Source organism: Sus scrofa, chromosome 18 (genome assembly GCF_000003025.6).
Source record: "Sus scrofa isolate TJ Tabasco breed Duroc chromosome 18, Sscrofa11.1, whole genome shotgun sequence".
Lineage (NCBI taxonomy): Eukaryota > Metazoa > Chordata > Mammalia > Artiodactyla > Suidae > Sus > Sus scrofa.
In genome coordinates this window covers 42088606-42107665 of record NC_010460.4, presented here as the reverse complement: position 1 = coordinate 42107665, position 19060 = coordinate 42088606, and the positions used below count along the sequence as shown (strand labels likewise).

Below are 19060 nucleotides of genomic sequence, written 5' to 3'. Positions count from 1 at the left end.
ACACGCTATCATGAGGCGGAGTGAGGTACTTCAGCAGAGGAGGGTAGGTCCCCACTACCTGGTACCCCCTCCCCCGACCCTGGGAGCTAGAAGGAGGGCATGGTTCATGCTCTCTGGGTCACTGGCTGAGGCAGGACCCAAGGAGAAGAGCCGCGTACTGATGAGCTGAGAATGCACAGGCATGAGGCTCGCCATCTGCATAGTTTGGGACTGCTGAGAGGCTCTCTGTGGCGGTGGTTGGGGAGGGTCGGGTCTGGGAAGAACCAGTTAGGAGGTCATTGGGAGGAAAGCTGGGCGTGAGGCAGCTTTTGGAGGCCGGGTGGGCAGCCCCACATACTGGCTAGATGTGGGAGATGAAGGGGGATGCCTGGCTTTCAGGCGGGAGTCTCCATGTGCCTGTGGGCCAAGGCCCTGTAAGCAGCAGGCTGAGCCGGCAGAGACAGCTCTGTGTATATGAGTGACACATGAGGCCCAGCATCACACATAGGCTGGGGTCCCCAACAGGGCCTTGCTGACGGCAGCCTGGGCCTGCGGTTGGAGCAGAGGTGCTCTAGGCCCTGGGGATGGCACGTTGCATCAGGGATCTCCCTTTGCCCCTGTCTCCCTCGTCCAGGTCGGCTGCTTCCTGAAGACCCCGAGGTTCCCCATCTGGGTGGTGTGCAGTGAGAGCCACTTCAGCGTCCTCTTCAGCCTGCAGCTGGAGCTCCTGCGAGACTGGAGGACCGAGAGGCTCTTTGACCTGTACTACTACGACGGCCTGGCCAACCAGCAGGAGCAGATCCGGCTGACCATTGGTGCGCACCTCCCTGCCCCGTCCCTCTGCATCCAGACCGGCCCAGGGCCCCATCCCTAGCATGCCCAGTCAGGACAGTCAGAGAACAATGCAGCCTTGGCTGTCAGGACTGGGAATCAGAGAGCGAGTGCGAGACGGTCCTCCTGCAGGGGGCCGGAGCTGGGCCTTGAGAAGCTGGTGGCGCTAGGGGTACGATGAGGTTGGGACTAGGTAGTAGAGAGTCAGGACTATCATGCCAACAATTTGAGCTTTATTCTCCAGGCAGTAGGGAACCACGGAAGGTTTTGGAGCAGAGGAGTGATGGGATGAGATATGTTTTTAGAAGAATTATTCTAGTATCTGAAGTAGGGCAGGAGGGTGGGGCGGACACTGGAGGTGAGAGGCCAGCCAGTTGGGTGCTGTGGTGTCCAGGGCAGAACCGAAGGGCAGGATGAGGGTGGGGCCGTGGAGAAGAGGGTGGTGCCAGAAGAGTTGGGTCCCGGGAGTAGGGTAGAGTTGCTGCTGACCTTGGGGTGATGAGCGTGTGCCTCTCTCCCCTCCCCAGACACCACCCAGACCGTCCCTGAGGACAAAGACAACGACCTCGTCCCGCCCCTTGAGCTCTGCATTAGAACCAAGTGAGTCAGGCCCGTCTCTGGCTTTGGAAGCACACCTGAATGGCAGGGGGTGGGGGAGTGCAGGGGTCAGGGGTGGCCTACAGGACGGGTTTCTGGATTGTCCCAACTAAGAGGTGTGTGGTGAGGGCGTGGGACCCCACAGGCTGGAAAGACAGTGCTGGGGGGCTTGTTCATATGTGGCATTTTGTGGTCACTGTGGTCCAGGGAGAAGTGTGTGATTTGTGGGATGACGTGTCTTCAGATAGCTTCTTAGGATGTCCCCGTGGTGGGGGCGGAGGAGTCAATGGGTGTCTCTTGAAGACCCTCCTCGTTCAAGGCAGCAGCTGCCGGATGTCGTCGTGAGTGTGGTTAGGACAGGTAAGGTTGCCACGTGCTGATGGCGGTAGAAGGTAGAGGGTGCTCGGAGGTGGCTTCCTGGAGCAGAGCAGCAGCCCCTCTGCATCGGGGGAGCAGCGTCTCTCATTCTGCTGGTGCGGGTGGGGCTCTCTGAATACCAGGTGGGGGTACCCGCGGCCTCAGGGGGGTAGGGGAGTGGTCACTGACTCCTCTGGTGGGGGAGGGGCAGGGTTGGGGCGGAGTTCTCCATCTGGGCCCGGGAGGGGCAGCACTTTGGGGGCTGTAGCTGTGGGGCATCGCCGGTGCTCAGGCAGGCCCTTCACAAAGCCTTTGGATGGTGACTGGAGACCTTGGGGTGCAGTGGGAGGGGCAGGCCCAGCGAGGAAGCAGTAGAACCTGCACACGTGAAGAACTCAGGTTCTGGAGTTCAAATCCTGGCCTTGCCACTTTCTGATTGTGAGCCACTGGACAGCTCCTGTCTGTGCCTCACTCTGTCTTCTGTAAAGTGGGGGTAATGGCCACGCCTGGCTCACGTGATTGTGAAGAGTGCCCAGGACACTACCAAGCACCGCGAACAGCTCTCGTTGTTATTTGTCTCATCCTCTCCTGGCTTGCTGTGACCTTGGGCGGAACCTCTGTTTTCCTGTTTGTGAAGTGGTGGGGGTTGGGGCGGAGGATATGGGTCACGGCTGGGGCTTTGTGCTCTGACTGCCCAAGATCGAGGGGGCTTACCTGGAGCCTAGGGCCGCCACCCACCCACGGGCAGGTGAGCCCTTGATGGAGCCTCAGAGAGAAGCTGGACTCCACACACTCAGTGGAAACCTGGGGAGGGGACGTGGAGGAGACCTCGGGACCTCCTCATTACGCCCCACCCTCGTGTCTGTCTGCCCGTCCGTCCACCTGCCCCCACCAGGCCGGGGATGAGCATTCCTGTGGGGTCACGCACCGGCCTTTCTTTCGTCAGGAGGATTAAAGGCACATGCAGGTCGCTTTGCTTTCATGTACAAAGGGCCACTCATTCAGGGTGATGAGAGAAGGGCAGCAGCGGGGAAGGAGGTGACACCAGCCTTGGCACCTTGTGTAGGACAGGATGGGAGGCCATGGGGCTTCCTTCCTGCAGGAGGGCCTGCCTGGCAGGCTCTGGACCGCCCCTGGGCCCATCCCGAACCCCCAGGACCCCTCTCTGAAAGCCTCTATCTGTCTCTGTATCCCTCCAAGGGCCTCCCCCGCCTCGACCTCTCCACCTGCACCATCTGGGGTAACTCCTTCCCTGGGAGTGTTTCTGCTGCAGGCCTCCACCCTCCAGGCTCTGCCCCTGGGCCCAGGGATCAGACTTCTCGGGCTCAGCCCTAAGCCCACTGCTGGAGCATGACTCGGGGCCCTGGTCTGTTAGGGAGCTTGGTCCAGAGGCATCTGAGGGTGAACCTGGGCCCAGAGCACCTCCGTTCCTGTCAGCTGTCCTCCCCCTTCCCCCCGTGGCCATGTGCCATGAGGCGAGCCAGTGAAGTGATGGCATGAGAACCATCTGGAGAGTCTGCACGCCTCGGGGAGTGAGCCCTTGGCCTGGGGCAGACGGTCCAGGCGAGTCCCTCCCTGCCTTGTTTATACAGCTCACTGTCTCGGGGGGAGCCTGGGCAAGGCTGAGCCCTGCCTCTCCTCCAGCCATGCTTCCTAGTCCTTGTCGCAGATAGAAATCATCCTATTTGTGTAGTACACCAGGTTAGGGACAACCGGCCTGGGGACTCTGGTTGGCCCAGACTCCACCCAGCTCCCTGACGACTGAGGAGATCAATAGCCCAGCATGTCTGTGGCTACCCATTGGGAAGATTTCCTCTGGAGTTTGGTCCGCAGGCCTCAGCAGGCATCCTTGGTGAGTGTGGGAACACACAGATCACTGGGTTCCAGCCCTGGGGCTTCTGGTTCAGTAGGTCTGGGGTAGGGCCTGAGAATGCGCATTTCTGAAGAGTGCAGCATTCCCAGGTCCGCTGGTACGCTGTCCTGGGATGGCAGTCTGAGAACTGATGTCCTGGTGGTGGTGAGGGCGGTGCCTACCTGTTCCTCACCCTCCCTGGGTGCCTTGTGAGAGTCAGATGTCAAGTGAGGTGCTGACCCCCCAGCGTGGGGCCCACAGTAACACCCTGACTCCTCTGGCTGCTCCCCGCCCCCAGGTGTGAGTGCTGCAGCCACTGCCAGGGCTTCGCTGAAATCAGTTCCGCTTCCCCCATCACTGGCCCCACCATGGTGGGTCCATCTGGGAAGTTAACACGGTGAGACTTTTCCAGCCTCATTCCCAGAAAGCCGAGTGGGCGAGTGCAGAGTGGGAACGCTGGCTTTCCCCCTCTGTACCCATCAGATAACATACCACTGTAATGGGAAACAGCAGGCCCAGGCTCTGGAATCCTGCTCCAAGGGGTTGGCTTACAAAGGCTTTGCATTTTGTTTTCATCCCAGATTCTCAGACAGCTCGAAGGGAGAAATTTGGGAAAATGGTCTTCAAGGTCAGTGAGGACCTGCTAGAGTTGGGGGGAGAAGTCCTGCTGCCCGTTGAAAGTCCCTGCCTTGATAGGAAGGCGGTATGAGCCGAGCTCAGGTCGTTTCCAAGGCCAGAGTCCAAGCACCTGCTGAAAGGCAGCCAAGCACTCACAGGAGGGCAGACTAACCTGGGCCCAGGAGGGCTTTGCCTCCCATCACTTCAACCTCGTGGAACCCCTGGGCTGGACTCCGTGGAAGAAACAGCTGGATGAGACTTGGTTCTTAGGCTCAGAGTTCACAATTCAAGTTCAGAATCAACACTATGCTAATCCAGGGAGAGATGTACAGCCCGCCCTCAAACCCAGCTCTGTTGCGGACACTCACCCTGACCCACACAGAGCCCACCACATGCCTGGCCATCTGGCAACCTGCTTGATCCACAGAAGGTCTCCTGGATGCCACCCGAGATGGCCCTTCCTTCTGCAGACGGGGGTCTCCAGAGGGCCCCAGGCCACACCTTGAGTCACAAGCAGTGCAGGTCCTGGAGCTTAGGCCCATGCTGTCCCCGCCCAGTGGAAGGTCACTGAGCGGGCAGTGTGACTTCCCACCACCTGGCTTGGTTGCCACGGTGACATTGCGTAAGACCAGACTGCCAGTTTTGCCTGTGGAGAAGAGCATCCTAATTTGAACCATCCCCGGTCCAGTGCTATCTCCTCTCTCTGGTGTGACGCACGCCTCGGCCTCAGAGAATCTCCTGTTACCTTTGCTGTGTCAGGAATGTGGGGTCTGTTCCCCATCCCCTCCCTTCTCTGTTTTCTAACCATCTCAGGAGAAAAAAAAAGGTCATTTCCAAACAAGACACACATGGTGACCTCTCTCAAGCTTCCAGCCTCGCTAGAATGGGAGAAAATGAAACAATTGTCAACAGTCCAGAGAAAAGAGGAAAGAACTCATAACCGGGGCCTGGGGCTGGGCTGCAGATGTTTCTGTTTGGAGGCTCAGACAAGAAATTGAAAATGGAATTTCAGCTGCGAACAGTGCCTTTGAGGGGCTGGAGCTGAGCACCCACCTCCCTCAGCTGCCTGCCTGAGGGGCCTGCTCCAGCCTCCACGCCTCTGCTCACACCCTTCTTGCCCAGGGGCCCTCTTCACAGTGCCTCCCACCCACCGAGGAAGGGCTCCCTGGGAGCTCCTGCTGCCCAACTGCCCTCTTCTGGTTTCCCTCCCTGCAACTCAGAGCACGTCTGCCCGTGGGGTCCCTTGCCTTGCTTGGGTGCAAGCAGCATGTAAGGCCATGATGCAAACACGATCACTGAACAGGAGTCCTGACTCTGCTGCTGCCACGTGGCATGACCTCCAGCAGGTCTGGCTCTGTCTGGACCTCTTTCCCCATCTGTCCATTGAGCACAACGGTCCGTTCCCTGAGCTGCTGTAAGGTGGAGAGAAGACATGTCGAAGCGTTCCCTTTCCTCGGGAGACCTGTGGGGCTCACACACGAGTCGGGGGAGGAGGAAGAACGGAGGAGGCACAAGGGCAGGCACAGGGGAGTGGAGATGGGCCATGGGCAGGGCTTGGTGACTGCAGGGTTCAAAGCGGGGTAAGAGTGAAGTGTGATGAAGACTTCAGCTTCCCCGCTGTGCCTGGGCTTGAGGAGGGCAGCTGCCGTGCCAGGGAGCCCAGCCCCAAGCTAGAGGTCCCAGAGGGGATGGAGGTGAGGGAGACCGGCTCTTCCTTTGAGGGGCTCACAGGGACACCCCGTGACAGTATGGGCAGGAAGAGCCTGTCAGCGGTGCCAAGGGAGGAGCCTCGGGCAGCCTCGGGATCAGAGAACACATCCGGCAGGAGGGCTCCTGGATCTGAGGATTGAGGGCAGGAGAGGGAAGCTGGCCATCCAGGTGGAGGCACAGCACGGGCCGAGCTGCAGGTGAGAGACAGCTGGGCTGGGGCTCATTGTGGAGCTGCCCTGGCTCCCAGCGGCTAGACGTGGGACAGGACTCTTGCCTGGGAATCCGAAGTAAGCGGAGTTCTGGGTGTATTTCTGCTGGTCAGCTCTGAGGACTTTAAGGCCAGTCCTGCCCTCTTCTTGCCAAAACAGGTTCTGTCAGGCACCTTTTTCTCCCCTGAAATACCTCAGTTTCATCAGTGTTGAAAATCTGTTGAGACGGGTAACTGCTGCTCTGCTGCGGTGATGGCCCCTGGGGAGGACAGGGCCTCATTCGAAGTCATGCGCAGGGCCTGTGTGTGACGCTGAGCTGACCTGGGCTCTGGGCTTCACAGTATCGTCACTGAACTCAACCCTGAAGGGAGTGGTCCTCGATCGGGGACAGTTTTTCTCCCCAGGGGACATTTTTGGTTGTCATAGGTTAGGGGAGAGTGCTAAGCGTCCTGCAGTGCACCAGACAGCTCCTGCAACAGAATTATCCAGCCCAAATGTCCGCAGGGCCCTGGTTGAGAAATTTTGCTCTAGACTCTCACTCTCAGCCTTCTTCTGCATCACACAGCTGAGTATACCTGGGCGCTGCCTCCACACTTCGAAGCCAGTCCTTTTCATCCCTCCCCTTCCTCTGGAAACCCCTAATTGCATACACAGAGCTCTTATTCATGCTTGTAATTGACCTATAAACTTTTAGAACTATCCCTACTGGAGAGCCATTCATCCACACATAAGCACAGCATGCTAGCCTTTCAGCCCTTTCAGTTTTTTTAAAACGTCTCTGCTTTGATTTCCTACTGTAATTGTGAACTGCTTCTTTCTGTGTTTCTAGCACTCTCCCTGTCTTGGCACCTGTTGGCCAGGGTGGGGTAGGTTAGTTACCTCTGGGAACAGCGAGCATAAACCCCACAGCCTGACCTCAGAACACGGTGTGACATGGATGTCCAGCAGCAGATGGGTATGACTCACCCCCACCCCGAAGCCAAACCCATTTTGTCAGGATCTCAGGGGTTTGCAGATTGGGAGCTCCGAGGAGGAACTTCCGTCTGCCTGTTGGTATGGGGAAAGTGAAGCTGGGCAGACCAGAGAGGGGATGTTATAGGGATATAGGAAGTCTGGTCTATTTCTGACTCTTTCCCTCATTTTCTCCATGACTGGGGCAGGAATCCACCATGGTCTGGGCAGTAGTTTCCCTTTGGCAAGTCTGGATCCCTGACGTCTGTTTGGAGCCAGGCTGCTGGCGAGAATGTCAGTCTCCTCCCTGCCTGCCTCTGCCAGCCCCTGAGGGTCTGGATTCAGGATGTTCTCCTAGCATCTAAGACTCTGATAGGAAATTTACAGATGCTAATGCTCCCTTATAAATCTTAACAGAACTATAAAAGCTTTTCAATGACACGTTTCAAAACTGCACAGAGAAAGAAAATTGAAAACCTCAAGTCTCTTGGTGGAATCAATCAGGCCCTGCCCCATGTTGCAGGCAGCACGTTGCTAAAGCACTGTTAACCCCGTAGAGGTAGCAGGTCCACCCAGTGCCTTGGAAGCCGCCATCAGTACAATGTCTTCTCACCAGTCTCACCTCCAGAAATTGCTCCGTTGGGCAAGTCAGACCATCCATCTTGTCCACCAGCTGGACTTACATTAGCTACCCTGAGACATCATCAGGGTCCAGCACCAGAAGTGCAGGCAGTGGCACTCACCTCCCAGGAGCAGCCTGACTTCTGGCGATGCCAGGTTGTCTCCAGATACGATCCCAACGCCTCTTCTTCAAGCAGTGACAAATGTTAAGATGCTGATGGATTCCATCAAAGTAGCTCGACCCTAAAGCGTCTGATAGATTCCCCTAGATCTGCCTCAGTGCCGACACACAGCAGCTCAGAGAGCAGTCTAACACACCCGGGCACCAAAAAATCACTTAACTCTTCCATATCCAATGAAATAGGGTGCTGACCATGTCGATTCACAGGACACGACTGACAGTGAAGCAGAGGCAGGGTCCGTGGACAAGCACCAGAGTTTATCATCCATTTCTTATCACTGGTTAGGCTTGGAGTAGATCTCACTAAGGCAGTTCTTCCAATAATTAATTACTCTTAGGAGACAATGTAGAAATGCATGCAAACCTGTTTGCACATCCAGACCTGGCTCTGAGATTTGTGACCAGAAGGATCCCAGGGACCAAATCGTTCAAGTGGTGAAATGGTACCTCTCAGCATTTCATGCATGATGAAAGGGGCCAGTGGCCGAAAACCATACAACCCCATTTGGGGTGAGATCTCTCAGGCTTACGGAGCACTACTAAGTGACACTGAAGAGCACACAGGACTAGTGTTTGAAGGACCAGTTCCTTAAAGCAGTGTAGCATTCATGGCTGAGCAGCTCGTGATGGCACCCACCCATCTCAGCTTTTCATGCTGAGTGTTTTAAGAAGATGCAATTCAGTGTTGATGTATGGACCAGATAAAGATTTCTTGGGACATCGACTGGCACACACAGCATAGGGCAGGGCTGTCTGGGGTCTAGACTGTGGCGATTCTCACATTCCCCAGTGGTTGTGGAAAGCCAGTCCTCACTGTGCCCTGGGTGGAGCTATGAGGAAAATGCAATACAACTGTTCCTAAATGGGCTATATGCAAATATCATCTCCCACACTAGATATTTACTGGAGCAAGAAGCATAGAATTACTGTTAACATTCTTTTTCTCCAAATGACAAGAAATCTTTCTGCTCACTTGAAGAGGAGTGGAGTGGTGTTAAGTGTGCAAAATATTCAGCAAAGGGTCGCAGAGGCTTTACAGAGACGAAGACGATGCCTGTGACCAGGAGGAAAGGAGGTTGGGAGAATGGAATGGCTATGAATCTCACTGCCTCTGCAAGGCTGTCCCTCTCAACCTGAAAATCAGTGACGTTGATATGGCCATTGAAGCAAAGCATAAAGAAAGGCAAAGGGCAGAAAGAAGCCTGAGGAAGGAAGGAGAGAGGAATTCAGTGAGGGGGTCTAGGTTATTTGCGAAGACAGAGAATGTTGGGTTTATGGTGAACCATTACTGAAACCTCATGGTGCTTCTAAGCATTTGGCTGGGAAATGCAACAGTCTTATTTTGGGAGAACTCATTCACTCCATTGCTGCCGTTCCAACCTCAGGGATCCAGGCAGACCTCAGAGATACCGCGGGTTTGTTCCAGACCAGCGCAGTAAGTGTCTGGATTTCCCAGTGCATACACCGCTCATGTTTACACCATCCTGTGTGTATCAAGTATGCAGTAGCATCATGTCCAAAAACCAATGTCCATATGCTAATTAGAAAACACTTTATTGCTAAAAACTGGTAGCCATTATCTGAGCCTTCAAAGAGTCGCAGATCTTTGCAGGAGTGACATCAGCGATCACTCATCAGCGATCACTGTTAACAACGTGGTCACCGTCAAGACATTTGCCGTATTGTGAGAATTACCAAAATGTGGCACAGAGACATGGGGTAAGCAAATGCTCTTGGGAAAATTGTACCAATAGACTTGCTTGACACAAGGTTGCCACAAACCTTTAATTTGTGAAGAACACAGTACCTGCGAAGTGCAGTAAAGCAAAGGCTGGGGTCTAGACTGTGGCTAGAAGTCTGCCGGCGCTGGACTCTCCAGTGGGGATGTACGAGCAAAGTAAGCATCCCTCTGTCTCTCCTCTGCCGCAGTTATAATTTTGACTTCAGTCCTGAATAAAAAGTTTAGGTTTTGAAAATGTCTGCTTCCTCCCTAAACCCCATGCCCTGGGCCAGGGATCAAATCCAAGATGAAGCTTCAGCCTACACCACAGAAACAGCAACGCCAGATCCTTAATCACTGCATCACAGTGGGGACTCCCTGGGAAGCATTTTTTAAAAACCAGCTCCATGTGTTAAAATTGAGTGCTGGGAAACGTCACGGTCCCACCTCCAATAACTTTAATTTTGGAATTGAACTATTATTAAATTGTGTCTTACCCTGGACCACTGCTTAATTATACTCTGTGCTTCTTAAAGTAATTTTTTCTAAAAAATGCGTATCTGGGGGTTCCCGTTGTGGCAAAGCAAAAACAAATCCGACTAGTATCCATGAGGATGCAGATTCAATCCCTGGCCTTGATCAGTAGGTCAGGATCCAGTATTGCTGTGAGTTGTGGTATAGGTTGCAGATACAGCTAGGATCCTGCATTGCCGTGTCTGTGGTGTATGCCAGCAGCTGTAGTTCCTCTTCAACCCCTAGCCTGGGAACCTCCATATGCCTTGGGTGCAGTCCTAAAAAGCCAGGGAAAAAAATAATGCATGTCTGTGTCTTACTGAACTGCTCATAACCCTTCACTAGCTTCTCATGGTTCTTAGAGCCGAGCTCAGAATCCTTGCAAGGGCCTTCCAGCCCCTGTGCGGTGCCACCCCTGCTGGCTCTCTGTGTCCCCCCTCCTGTGCCTTGAGCCCTCCAGCACTTTTACATATCTAGGTCTTCCCATGTGCCTTTAAAGTGTCACCATCAGGCACATCTGGAAAACGGCTGCATTCAGAGATGTGTAGATCACTCACCTCAGTCGAGAGGTTTTGGGTGCCTTTGTTTTGCAGGGGCCTGGTATGTAGGTTTGTGAGTCTGGAGGGGTGAGGTGGGCGTGTTGGAATCTGAAATTCTTAAAGCCCCAGCAACAGGAATTCAGCTCCTATGTGGGCCTCTGAGGCTCTAACCCTCTTTCTCTGTTCCTCTGCTCTTAGATGGAAGGGGGCGTCGGTGAACTGGAATGGCTCAGACCCCATCCTGTGACTCTCCACGTGGGTAAGCCCCACAGCTCCAGTGCTCATCACTGGGGGTGATGGCTGAATCCCAGGCCTGAAGGACAAGTCTCTCAGAAGAGTGTCACCTGCACATGGACCAGCACTGCTACAGAAGCATCCAGAACCTCCCTACCCCTGCCATGAAGGGCCTGTCCAGGACCGTGGGCCCAGAGTACTGCTTTGCAGCACCCTCTGGGCTGAGCTGTGGCTGCCAAGGATGGAATGAGGCCAGGCGGGGCCTCTGCTGCCTCCCACCTGCATCCCTGCCTCACTCCCTGCCAAGCCATCCCCTCGCCAGGCCTCTGATACGGTCGGCCCCGGGGACCCTGGGCACTCCTTATTTCTGGTAGTTGGCTCTATAAAGCAGGAGTCAAACCCATGCTGAGGGTTCAGGCTCATTTGTTCTGTTGTCACAAAGGAAGCCTGGCTGGGGTGGGTGGTGGGTGGAGGGGTCCCAGAGCCCTGGACACTGTGGGCCAAGTGGTCATCTAACAAGGGTCTTAGCAGGCAAGCAACATCCTCTGGCTCAGTGGTGACCCTGGCTGGGCTTCTCGTCTGGCCTCTCTTCTGTGGATCCGCCCTAGGTCTAAGGCAGCCGGTTCCATGAGCTGTGCCAACCAGGAGCAACTCAGGCCCCCTGGGAGCCCATCTCAGGGCCAACCCGGAGCCCTGTGAGGCCCCAGGAGGATGGTCGTGTGGACCAGGAGGGTAGGCTAGACCTGCCAGACCTGGCCAAGCAGATACGGGGAAAGGAACCTTCTGGGGAGGGACCTCTTGGCCACAGGGGACAATAAGATAAGAATGAGGAGAGGAACTGGGGGTGGTCCCCCGTGTGGTGGCTGCAGTGGGGCGTGTGTGGAGAGAACTGGCTGGAAATGAGGGCGGGCAGAGCCTCTGGAGGCCCTGGAACTCCAGAGCAAGTGTGGGATAGGTGGGACTGGGGAAAACTCCGTAATCACCTGCGAAGAGGAAATGGTACACTTGGAGCCTCCTCATGTCAATAACTAATAGCCTACAGATTCCAGAAAAGATCGTGAGCAAGTCAGAAAGGCCGTGGGAGCCCGGTGAAGGAGGAGGCAGAGAGAGGGTTGTGTCAAAAACGGAAGCTGAGGACCCCTCTGCAGTGGCTCCCAGCTGACTGAGCCAGGGCGCCTGGAGGCAGAGCCCGGCCTCCGGGAGCCTCTGTCTCATGGCTGCTCATGTGGGAGGCAGGGGCTATGTCCAGTGCCCCCTCTGCTGTGTGCCCTGACCCCCAGTGCTTGTCCTGGGACTCTGGGTGAGGCCTGCGGGGTGAGTGTTTACACGCAGGGACCAGGGCCCTCCTCCTGGGTCTGTCCGGCCCTGGGCGAGGCCTCAGAGAGTTAGAAACACTGGATGGCAGCCAGTCCCCAGCCTCTGCATCGCCCCCCTCGGGCTCAGGATGCAAGTTCGGGGGGCCATACTCCCTCCACTGTGCTGACTGAAAGGAGACCCCCTTCTCTTTAAGTGCCAGACACGCGGGGGGCAAAACTGGCGTTCGGTGGTGACCACTAAAGAACCTGTTTTGTGCTCTCACGGTCTGGGCACGCAGGGGCCGACTGGATCTTTGGCGGAGCAGCGGGGAGCTGGGAGGGAAGTGAGTAGGCAGGGAGTGCTTTGTCCCCGCCATGCCGAGGCCCCTCGGGGTTTGCTGTGTAAACTCCAGTGGCCATTCACAGCAGGCGTCCAGCAGAAAAACTTCCTATATGTCCCTGAGATGTTTATGCTCTTGTTTTCCTTGGCCACGGCCAGGCCGCTCCAGCTGAGCGACCGGGTAGAGGAAGTCAGTTCCCTGCAGTGAGCTTGTTTATCAGCCTGGGAAGGAAAAGTGTGTCTTTTCAATAAAACACTTAACCTCCTGACCAGGGTCCCATTGGCGGAGTTGGAGAAATCAAAATATTCCCAGCGTTGCTTGAGAAAACCACTTCCAACAAATTACAAAAGCACTTTTCTAGAAGCCAAGACACAGGTACACATGCCGTATGACACCCCTTGCCTGGAATTGTCTGCAAAGGAAGATGAGCAAAACCCAGCACCACCCTCTGCCAAGTCTACAAGTCAGAATGTACCCACAGTATTGCTGCCAAACCTGCAAGAAGGAACTAGAAGCCCTGCCTCCTTGCCCACAGTGTTATCCATCTGGGGACTGTGGGTAGGCTTCAAAGACCCCCCAAATTATATTAAAATCTTTGTGTACATGTATGTTTATGTAAATTTCTGGGGCGAGAGTCTATAGCCTACCTCATGGCCTTGATCTTAGAACAGTGCCCCCTTTTTTCCTCTCCAAAATGTTAAGCACCATATCTTAGGGTTGAGTGGCCTCTCAAGGGCTGAACCTGGCCTTGGCTGCTCCCTCTCTGGCCTCCGCGTGCACGGGTGGTGGCTTATTGAACAAGCAGACCTCGGTGGGGTGTGAGCAGAAAACAGCTTTATTCTTTCTTATTACAGTTGGCTTCCTGTAATCCATGGGTTTTACAACGGCGGATACTGAGGGCCAACTATGGGATTTGAGCATCGTCGGATTTGGTATCCTCAGTGTATCCAGGAACCAGCCCCCTTGGAGACCAAGGGACAACTGTATGTCTCATTGGATTCTCTTTCTCTCGACTATATCTTGGTCTCTGGAGAAAAGAGCAGGCCAGTTCCCCTGTTCTTCCCGCAGTGTGCACATGAAGACCGTTCTGATGGCACACCTAACTTCGTGCTCTCGTCCCTGGAAAGTTGCCCTGCCTCTGCTTTTATGGGGGGACTTCCCCTGAGTCAGGTGATTCATCCTCTGGCTGCTGCTTTTGGAGGTTCCCAGCACCTACCCCACCAGCTTCTGCTGATCAACCTTCCTCCTTCCCCTCTTAAGACCACAGTCTTCTCTCTGCAGGATCCGCACGTGAACCAAGCACGGCACCAGACGTCTTTGCCTCCCCATTCTGAAAGACCTTTCCCACCTCAGCCTCCTGCCTGCTCGTCCACGCCTCGGGAACCGTACCATCTCACCATCCCCAGGTGGGAGTCAGAGGCTGTCCCACATGGCGGGCCACGTGTGACAGGCTTTCAGGAAGCTTTCTTTTTAAAAAAGTGTTTTTAAATATTGAAGTGTAGTTGATTTACAATGTAGTGTTAGTTTCTGGTGTACAGCAGTGATTTAGTTATACTCATATATGCGTGTGTATTCTTTTTCATATTCATTTATTTTTATGGATTATTCCAGGATATTGAATATAGTTCCCTGTGCTATTCAGTAGGTCCTTGTTGATTATCTACTTTATATATAGTACTGTGTATATGTTAACCCCAAACTCCTAGTTTATCTCTAACCATAAATTTGTTTGTTGTGTTAATTTCTGCTATGTAACAAAGTGATTCAGTTATACATACACACACACACGAGTTCTTTTTTATATTCTTTTCCGTTGATTTATCTCAGGATATCGAATGTACTTCCCGGTGCCGTACAGTAGGACCTCATTGTGTACCCTTCCATAAGTAATAGCCTTCATCTGCTAACCCCACACTCCCAGTCCATCCCTCTCACACCTTCTCCCCCTTGGCAACCACAAGTCTGTTCCCTGTGTCTTTGAGTCTATTTCTGTTTTGTAAATAAGTTCATTTGAGATATTTTAGATTCCACATATGAGTGATATCATACAGTGTTTGTCTTTCTCTGATTTACTTGTTAATATGATCATCTCTAGGTCTATCCATGTTGCTGATGTGGCATTATTTCATTCTTTTTATGGCTGAGTAATATTCCATTGTATATATGTACCACATCTTCTTTACCCATTTATCTGTCAGTGGACATTTAGGTTGCTTCCATGTCTTGGCTTCCAAGTAATGCTGCTGTGAACATAGGGGTGAATGTATCTTTCTGAATTATAGTTTTGTAGTTTTGTCCAGATATATGTCCAGGGGTGGGATTGCCGGATCATATGGCAACTCTATTTTTAGTTTTTTGAGGAACCTCCATACTGTTCTTCATGGTGGCTGCACCAATTTACATTCCCACCAACAGCATTCCTCAAGGGGTTTTCTTGAAGCCTCCCTCACTTGGCTTACGGAGAGATGCCCCGTGAGGAGAAAGTGGGCAAGGGGATCCTAGCACTGATTGATGCCTCTCTCCAAGGAAGGCCTTGCTGGCTGCCGGCCTCTTCTGCTGCCAGCCCAGTGCTTTCCTCATCTTCTCCCATGGATGGAGGGTGTGATGGGCCAACTTTGGCAGAACCATTTGAGCCCCTCTCTCTGTAAGTTCTACATGGTGGTGGCACAGGAAAGAAGAGCAGTTTCCAGAAGAACTGCACAGGTCCCCTGGAGGTCAGGGCTGGGTCAGGGCTCAGAGGGACCTTATGGAATATCCGGAGGCCAGGTTGTGTCCAGATCCCACCTAACTGCTCCCCGGGTTCTCCATGTCTGAGCCGGAAGGGAACTCAGAGGCGGAGGCTGGGGCCTTGTCCATTGGAGGTATCAGTGGCAGAGGAGGGGGCAGCAGGGGGGCCCAGGCTTCTGGGAGGCCTGGGAGTGGTGAGGGACACGTCTTAGAAGTTCTGCCCTAGAGCTTGCGATTTGTGGGGTGATAGTGTGGAAACTCAGAAGTGTCCTCAGAATGAAGAAGTACTGAGGGGACGAGCAAGAGCGGTGCCACATAGACATACCAGGAAACAACTGCCCGGTGACCAGAGGGCCTGAGTTTAGTCCCGACTCACTGCTCCCTGCCTGTGTGGTTGTGACCACTTGACCTAAGCTCTCTGGACCTCAGTTTCCGCCTCGGTAAAATGAGCCCCTCCTAAGGTTGTAATGAAGATGAGACAAGTTACTACACGGTGAGCACATGGACTGGGGCCTGCAGGTCACAAGGATTTGGTGTCTGTTCTTAATATTTCCAGCGTGGGATCTCGAAGAGGCTCCTGGAGCTTGAAGGACCAGCAGGGTTTGGACAAGTGGAGAATAAGATGGAAGATCACTCCCAGTGAAAGGAACTGTGAGAACCAAGAGACCATCAAAGTCTCTGACGTCTTTGGGGGGTGAGCTGAGAGTGGGAGGCCCTGAGGGTTAGGGGCAGAGGCCAAGTAGGTGAAGACCTCAGACGGGCCTCGGGAGGACAGGATTGCTCCGTGTTTTCTCTTGGCAGGACAGTGTGTGGGGGCGGAGGCGGGGGGCCACACTGAGGGGCTACAGTGCGCTCCCAAGGAGGGCGGTACCTTCAGAGAGGTGAGGAAGGAATGGAGGTACAGCGCTGATGGCCTTTGCTACCCGAGGCCCCGTGGACAATCCTCACTGGCCATCCAGCCCTTCTGGGATCCCGGAACTTACAGGAGGCAGGGAGGCTCTAGGTCTCTTTGCAGGTACTTGTCTCCTCCCTACTCCTTAATCATGCCCTAATCCTCCGGGGCTGCGGGAGCTGTAATTACCAGGCAAAAATGCCAGGCATCTGCGGTAATGGAGATTGCTTAATGCAGGTCGAGGGGTGGGCTGGCAGTGGGCGGGCGAGTGGGCAGGCAGGCTGCCTGGGGGGCACTGGGGACGCTGCTCCAGCCGACCAGCAGCACACGAGAAGGGAGCCCAAGCCCGCTGGCCAGGCGCTCAGCCATCCCGCTCGGCCTTCCCACCTCTCCTCCGGACCACCTCCCTTTTGTGATGCTCCATTGCTGTGTCCACACCCATCCTGCTCCTCAGGAGGTCACTGAAGGGCTGCTCCTTACACATGGCGAAAGCGACCAGAGTGATCCTTGCTTAGCGCCCTCCTGGGATGCTCCTTCACAGGGTCTCTTAGAGACCAGACCACCGAGAAGGGACTACATCTGATGCGGAGGCCGTGGCAGGCGGTGATTCCAATCTGCCTCTGATTCTGTCTGCCCTGCTCCCTTCTCAAGCTCCCTGCACTCCCCACCCCAGACCAGAGCAGCGGCCTTCCGGTGAGCCCCTCGCTGCCCGAGGTTTTCACCAGGGATCTCTGCTGCACCTGGGTCCCTGCCCTCTGGCCCCCTCCATGTCTGTGCAACAAATTCTGCCCATCCCTCAAGGCCTGTCTCTAAACTTCCTCCTTTAGGAAGCCCTCCTGGATTACTCAGCTGAAAACACCAGCCCCACCCTCTGAGCGCACTGATCAGTTGCCCTCCCACAAGCCCAGAACCTAGGGGGTAGGTGTGGGTCACTACAGGTTTCCCCTGTTACCATGTACACACACACACACATGCACACGCACATGCACACGCACACACCCCTCTGCCACGTGCTGTGTTTCCTTATCCTTGGCCCGGGGCTCCTACGTCCCTGTCCGCCCCCAGCCCACCGACCCGTACCAGTGCCATCCTGGGAAATGAAGCCCAGGACACAATCCCCTCTTGGAAGAGGCCCCTCCGCAGCCCACACTTGCTCCCTCCTTCACCCCTGCCCCTCCTCCAGGCATAAAGCCCCAGTCACTGGGTGTCTGGTGGAAAGGCGCTCTCCTGAGTTCTCCAAACCGTTGAGTTGGGTGTGGTTTTGAGATTAAACTTGGCGCCTTTCCTGTGGCCTCTGATAAGAGCAATCCTGGGTGTTTATCAGGCAAGTTGTGTTTTAAGGCCCACAGCCATCTGTGAGGCTCAGCCAAGTCCTGCCTCCCCGCAGAGTGGAACCCTGGGGGATACACACCCAGCTCCCTCTCCCCGTGCCCTGCTGGGGCACCCAGAGTCAGCTCTAGGAGCACTTGGGACACTGACCTCTTCTGCCTCTGCCTCACCCCTCCCCCACCCCAGCTCAGGGGCAGAACCTGGGGGGGGGGTGCTATTAATAATTACATCAGGACAGTTGTGTCAACAGACAACTTGTGTGTGGGAACCTTAATCTAAGGAAAGATTGTTCCATTATCGATCCATCTAACACCCTGTTTTCCAAACTCTTGGGCTCAGATTCTTGGATTTTATTGGGGGCGTAGGGCTCAAAGGAGGGGACTCGTATGCATGGGAATAGCCAAGGAGGCCTCTTGGAGAGGGAGGATTGAAGCCTGACCCTGAAGGAGGGGAGGAGAGAGGAGGGAGCAGGAGGTGCAGAGGCACTCGAGGCGGGCGGAGCTGCCGGGAGCTAGGCGCCTGGGGAGCCCTGGGTGGCTGGCAGGTAGAGCTTGAGCTGCCTCTGTGAGCACGGGGGAGCCATGTAGGGTTTCAGACCAGGGCAGTAGTGGATCCAAGCTCCTTTGGAAAACTGACAGGACAACAGTGTGGGGGGCTCAGAGAACAGATGCCGCCTTCTGAGCTAGGGCCATGGAGAGGAGGAGCAGGTGGTTGATGGCCTGTGTTTCAGTGACGCAGCCTGCCAGCCAGGTGGGACCCCATGGGCCTGGAGTCAAGGGCTCTCTCCCTCTTGCTTCCTGGCAGCCAGATCTTGGCCTTGAGTAGCTGTTCCCTCCGTCTGCTCCCCAGTCGGCATTGGCGCTGCAGCTCTCCCGGGAACAGTCTTTGCAAAACATCCCTACCTCCTAATGAAGGCTTCCTCCGTCTCCTGCCTTGGCAAACCATGAAGGAGGGGGCCTCAATGAGAGGAAGTGCCCAGGCTTTTGTTCTGGCCCCAGCCACGGCTGGACCCACTGCCCATTGTTTTTAAAGCTGTTGGTGACCTTGGGCCAGCTGGACGGGACTGGCCGGCTCCCTTGGGCCTGGCCACCTCCAAGTGCACATGGAAGACAGCCAGTCTGGCAGGATGGTTCTCAGCCCCTTGGCCTTGGGGAGGGCCTCTGCCCATGGGAAGGACCTTGGCATCACCCCATCTGTGTTTGCAGAGTTTGAAACCCCTAGCTCTGGCCACTTGGGGTGTCAGTGGGCATTCTGGAAACTTCATCTCCTGAGGACCAGGAATTGCTCAGACAGGAAGGCAGAGAGCTCCCAGCCTCTGGTCCGAGGTGCACACTTCCTCCCTGTCTGCCGAGTGGGGCCCTGGCTCTCCTGGACCTGCAGGTCAGAAGGCCCAAGTCCATCTGTCCGCTCTTCTCTCTCCAGGTTTGGGGGATCTGTGCTGCAACACCGTGGGGTGTGTGCTGTGAGAAAGGGACCTGGGCAGCCTGACTTGCCTGGGTTTGGATCTTACCTCCACTGTCTCTGTTGTGTCACCTAAGTTACTAAAACAAGCAATCGAGATAAA

The 19060-nt window shown here is 54.9% G+C and overlaps 1 protein-coding gene and 1 pseudogene across 1 annotated transcript in view; both read left to right on the top strand.

The window, feature by feature from the left end:
- MINDY4 (MINDY lysine 48 deubiquitinase 4) overlaps nucleotides 1-11315 on the top strand; it is a 106161-nt gene extending 94846 nt beyond the window's left edge. Inside the window, 3 exon segments of the mRNA XM_021079233.1 lie at nucleotides 614-794; nucleotides 1338-1410; nucleotides 10877-11315. Of these exon segments, the coding sequence (XP_020934892.1) occupies nucleotides 614-794; nucleotides 1338-1410; nucleotides 10877-10925 (303 nt within the window). The 3' untranslated portion in view covers nucleotides 10926-11315.
- Nucleotides 3695-11315, top strand: LOC110257608 (annotated as a pseudogene).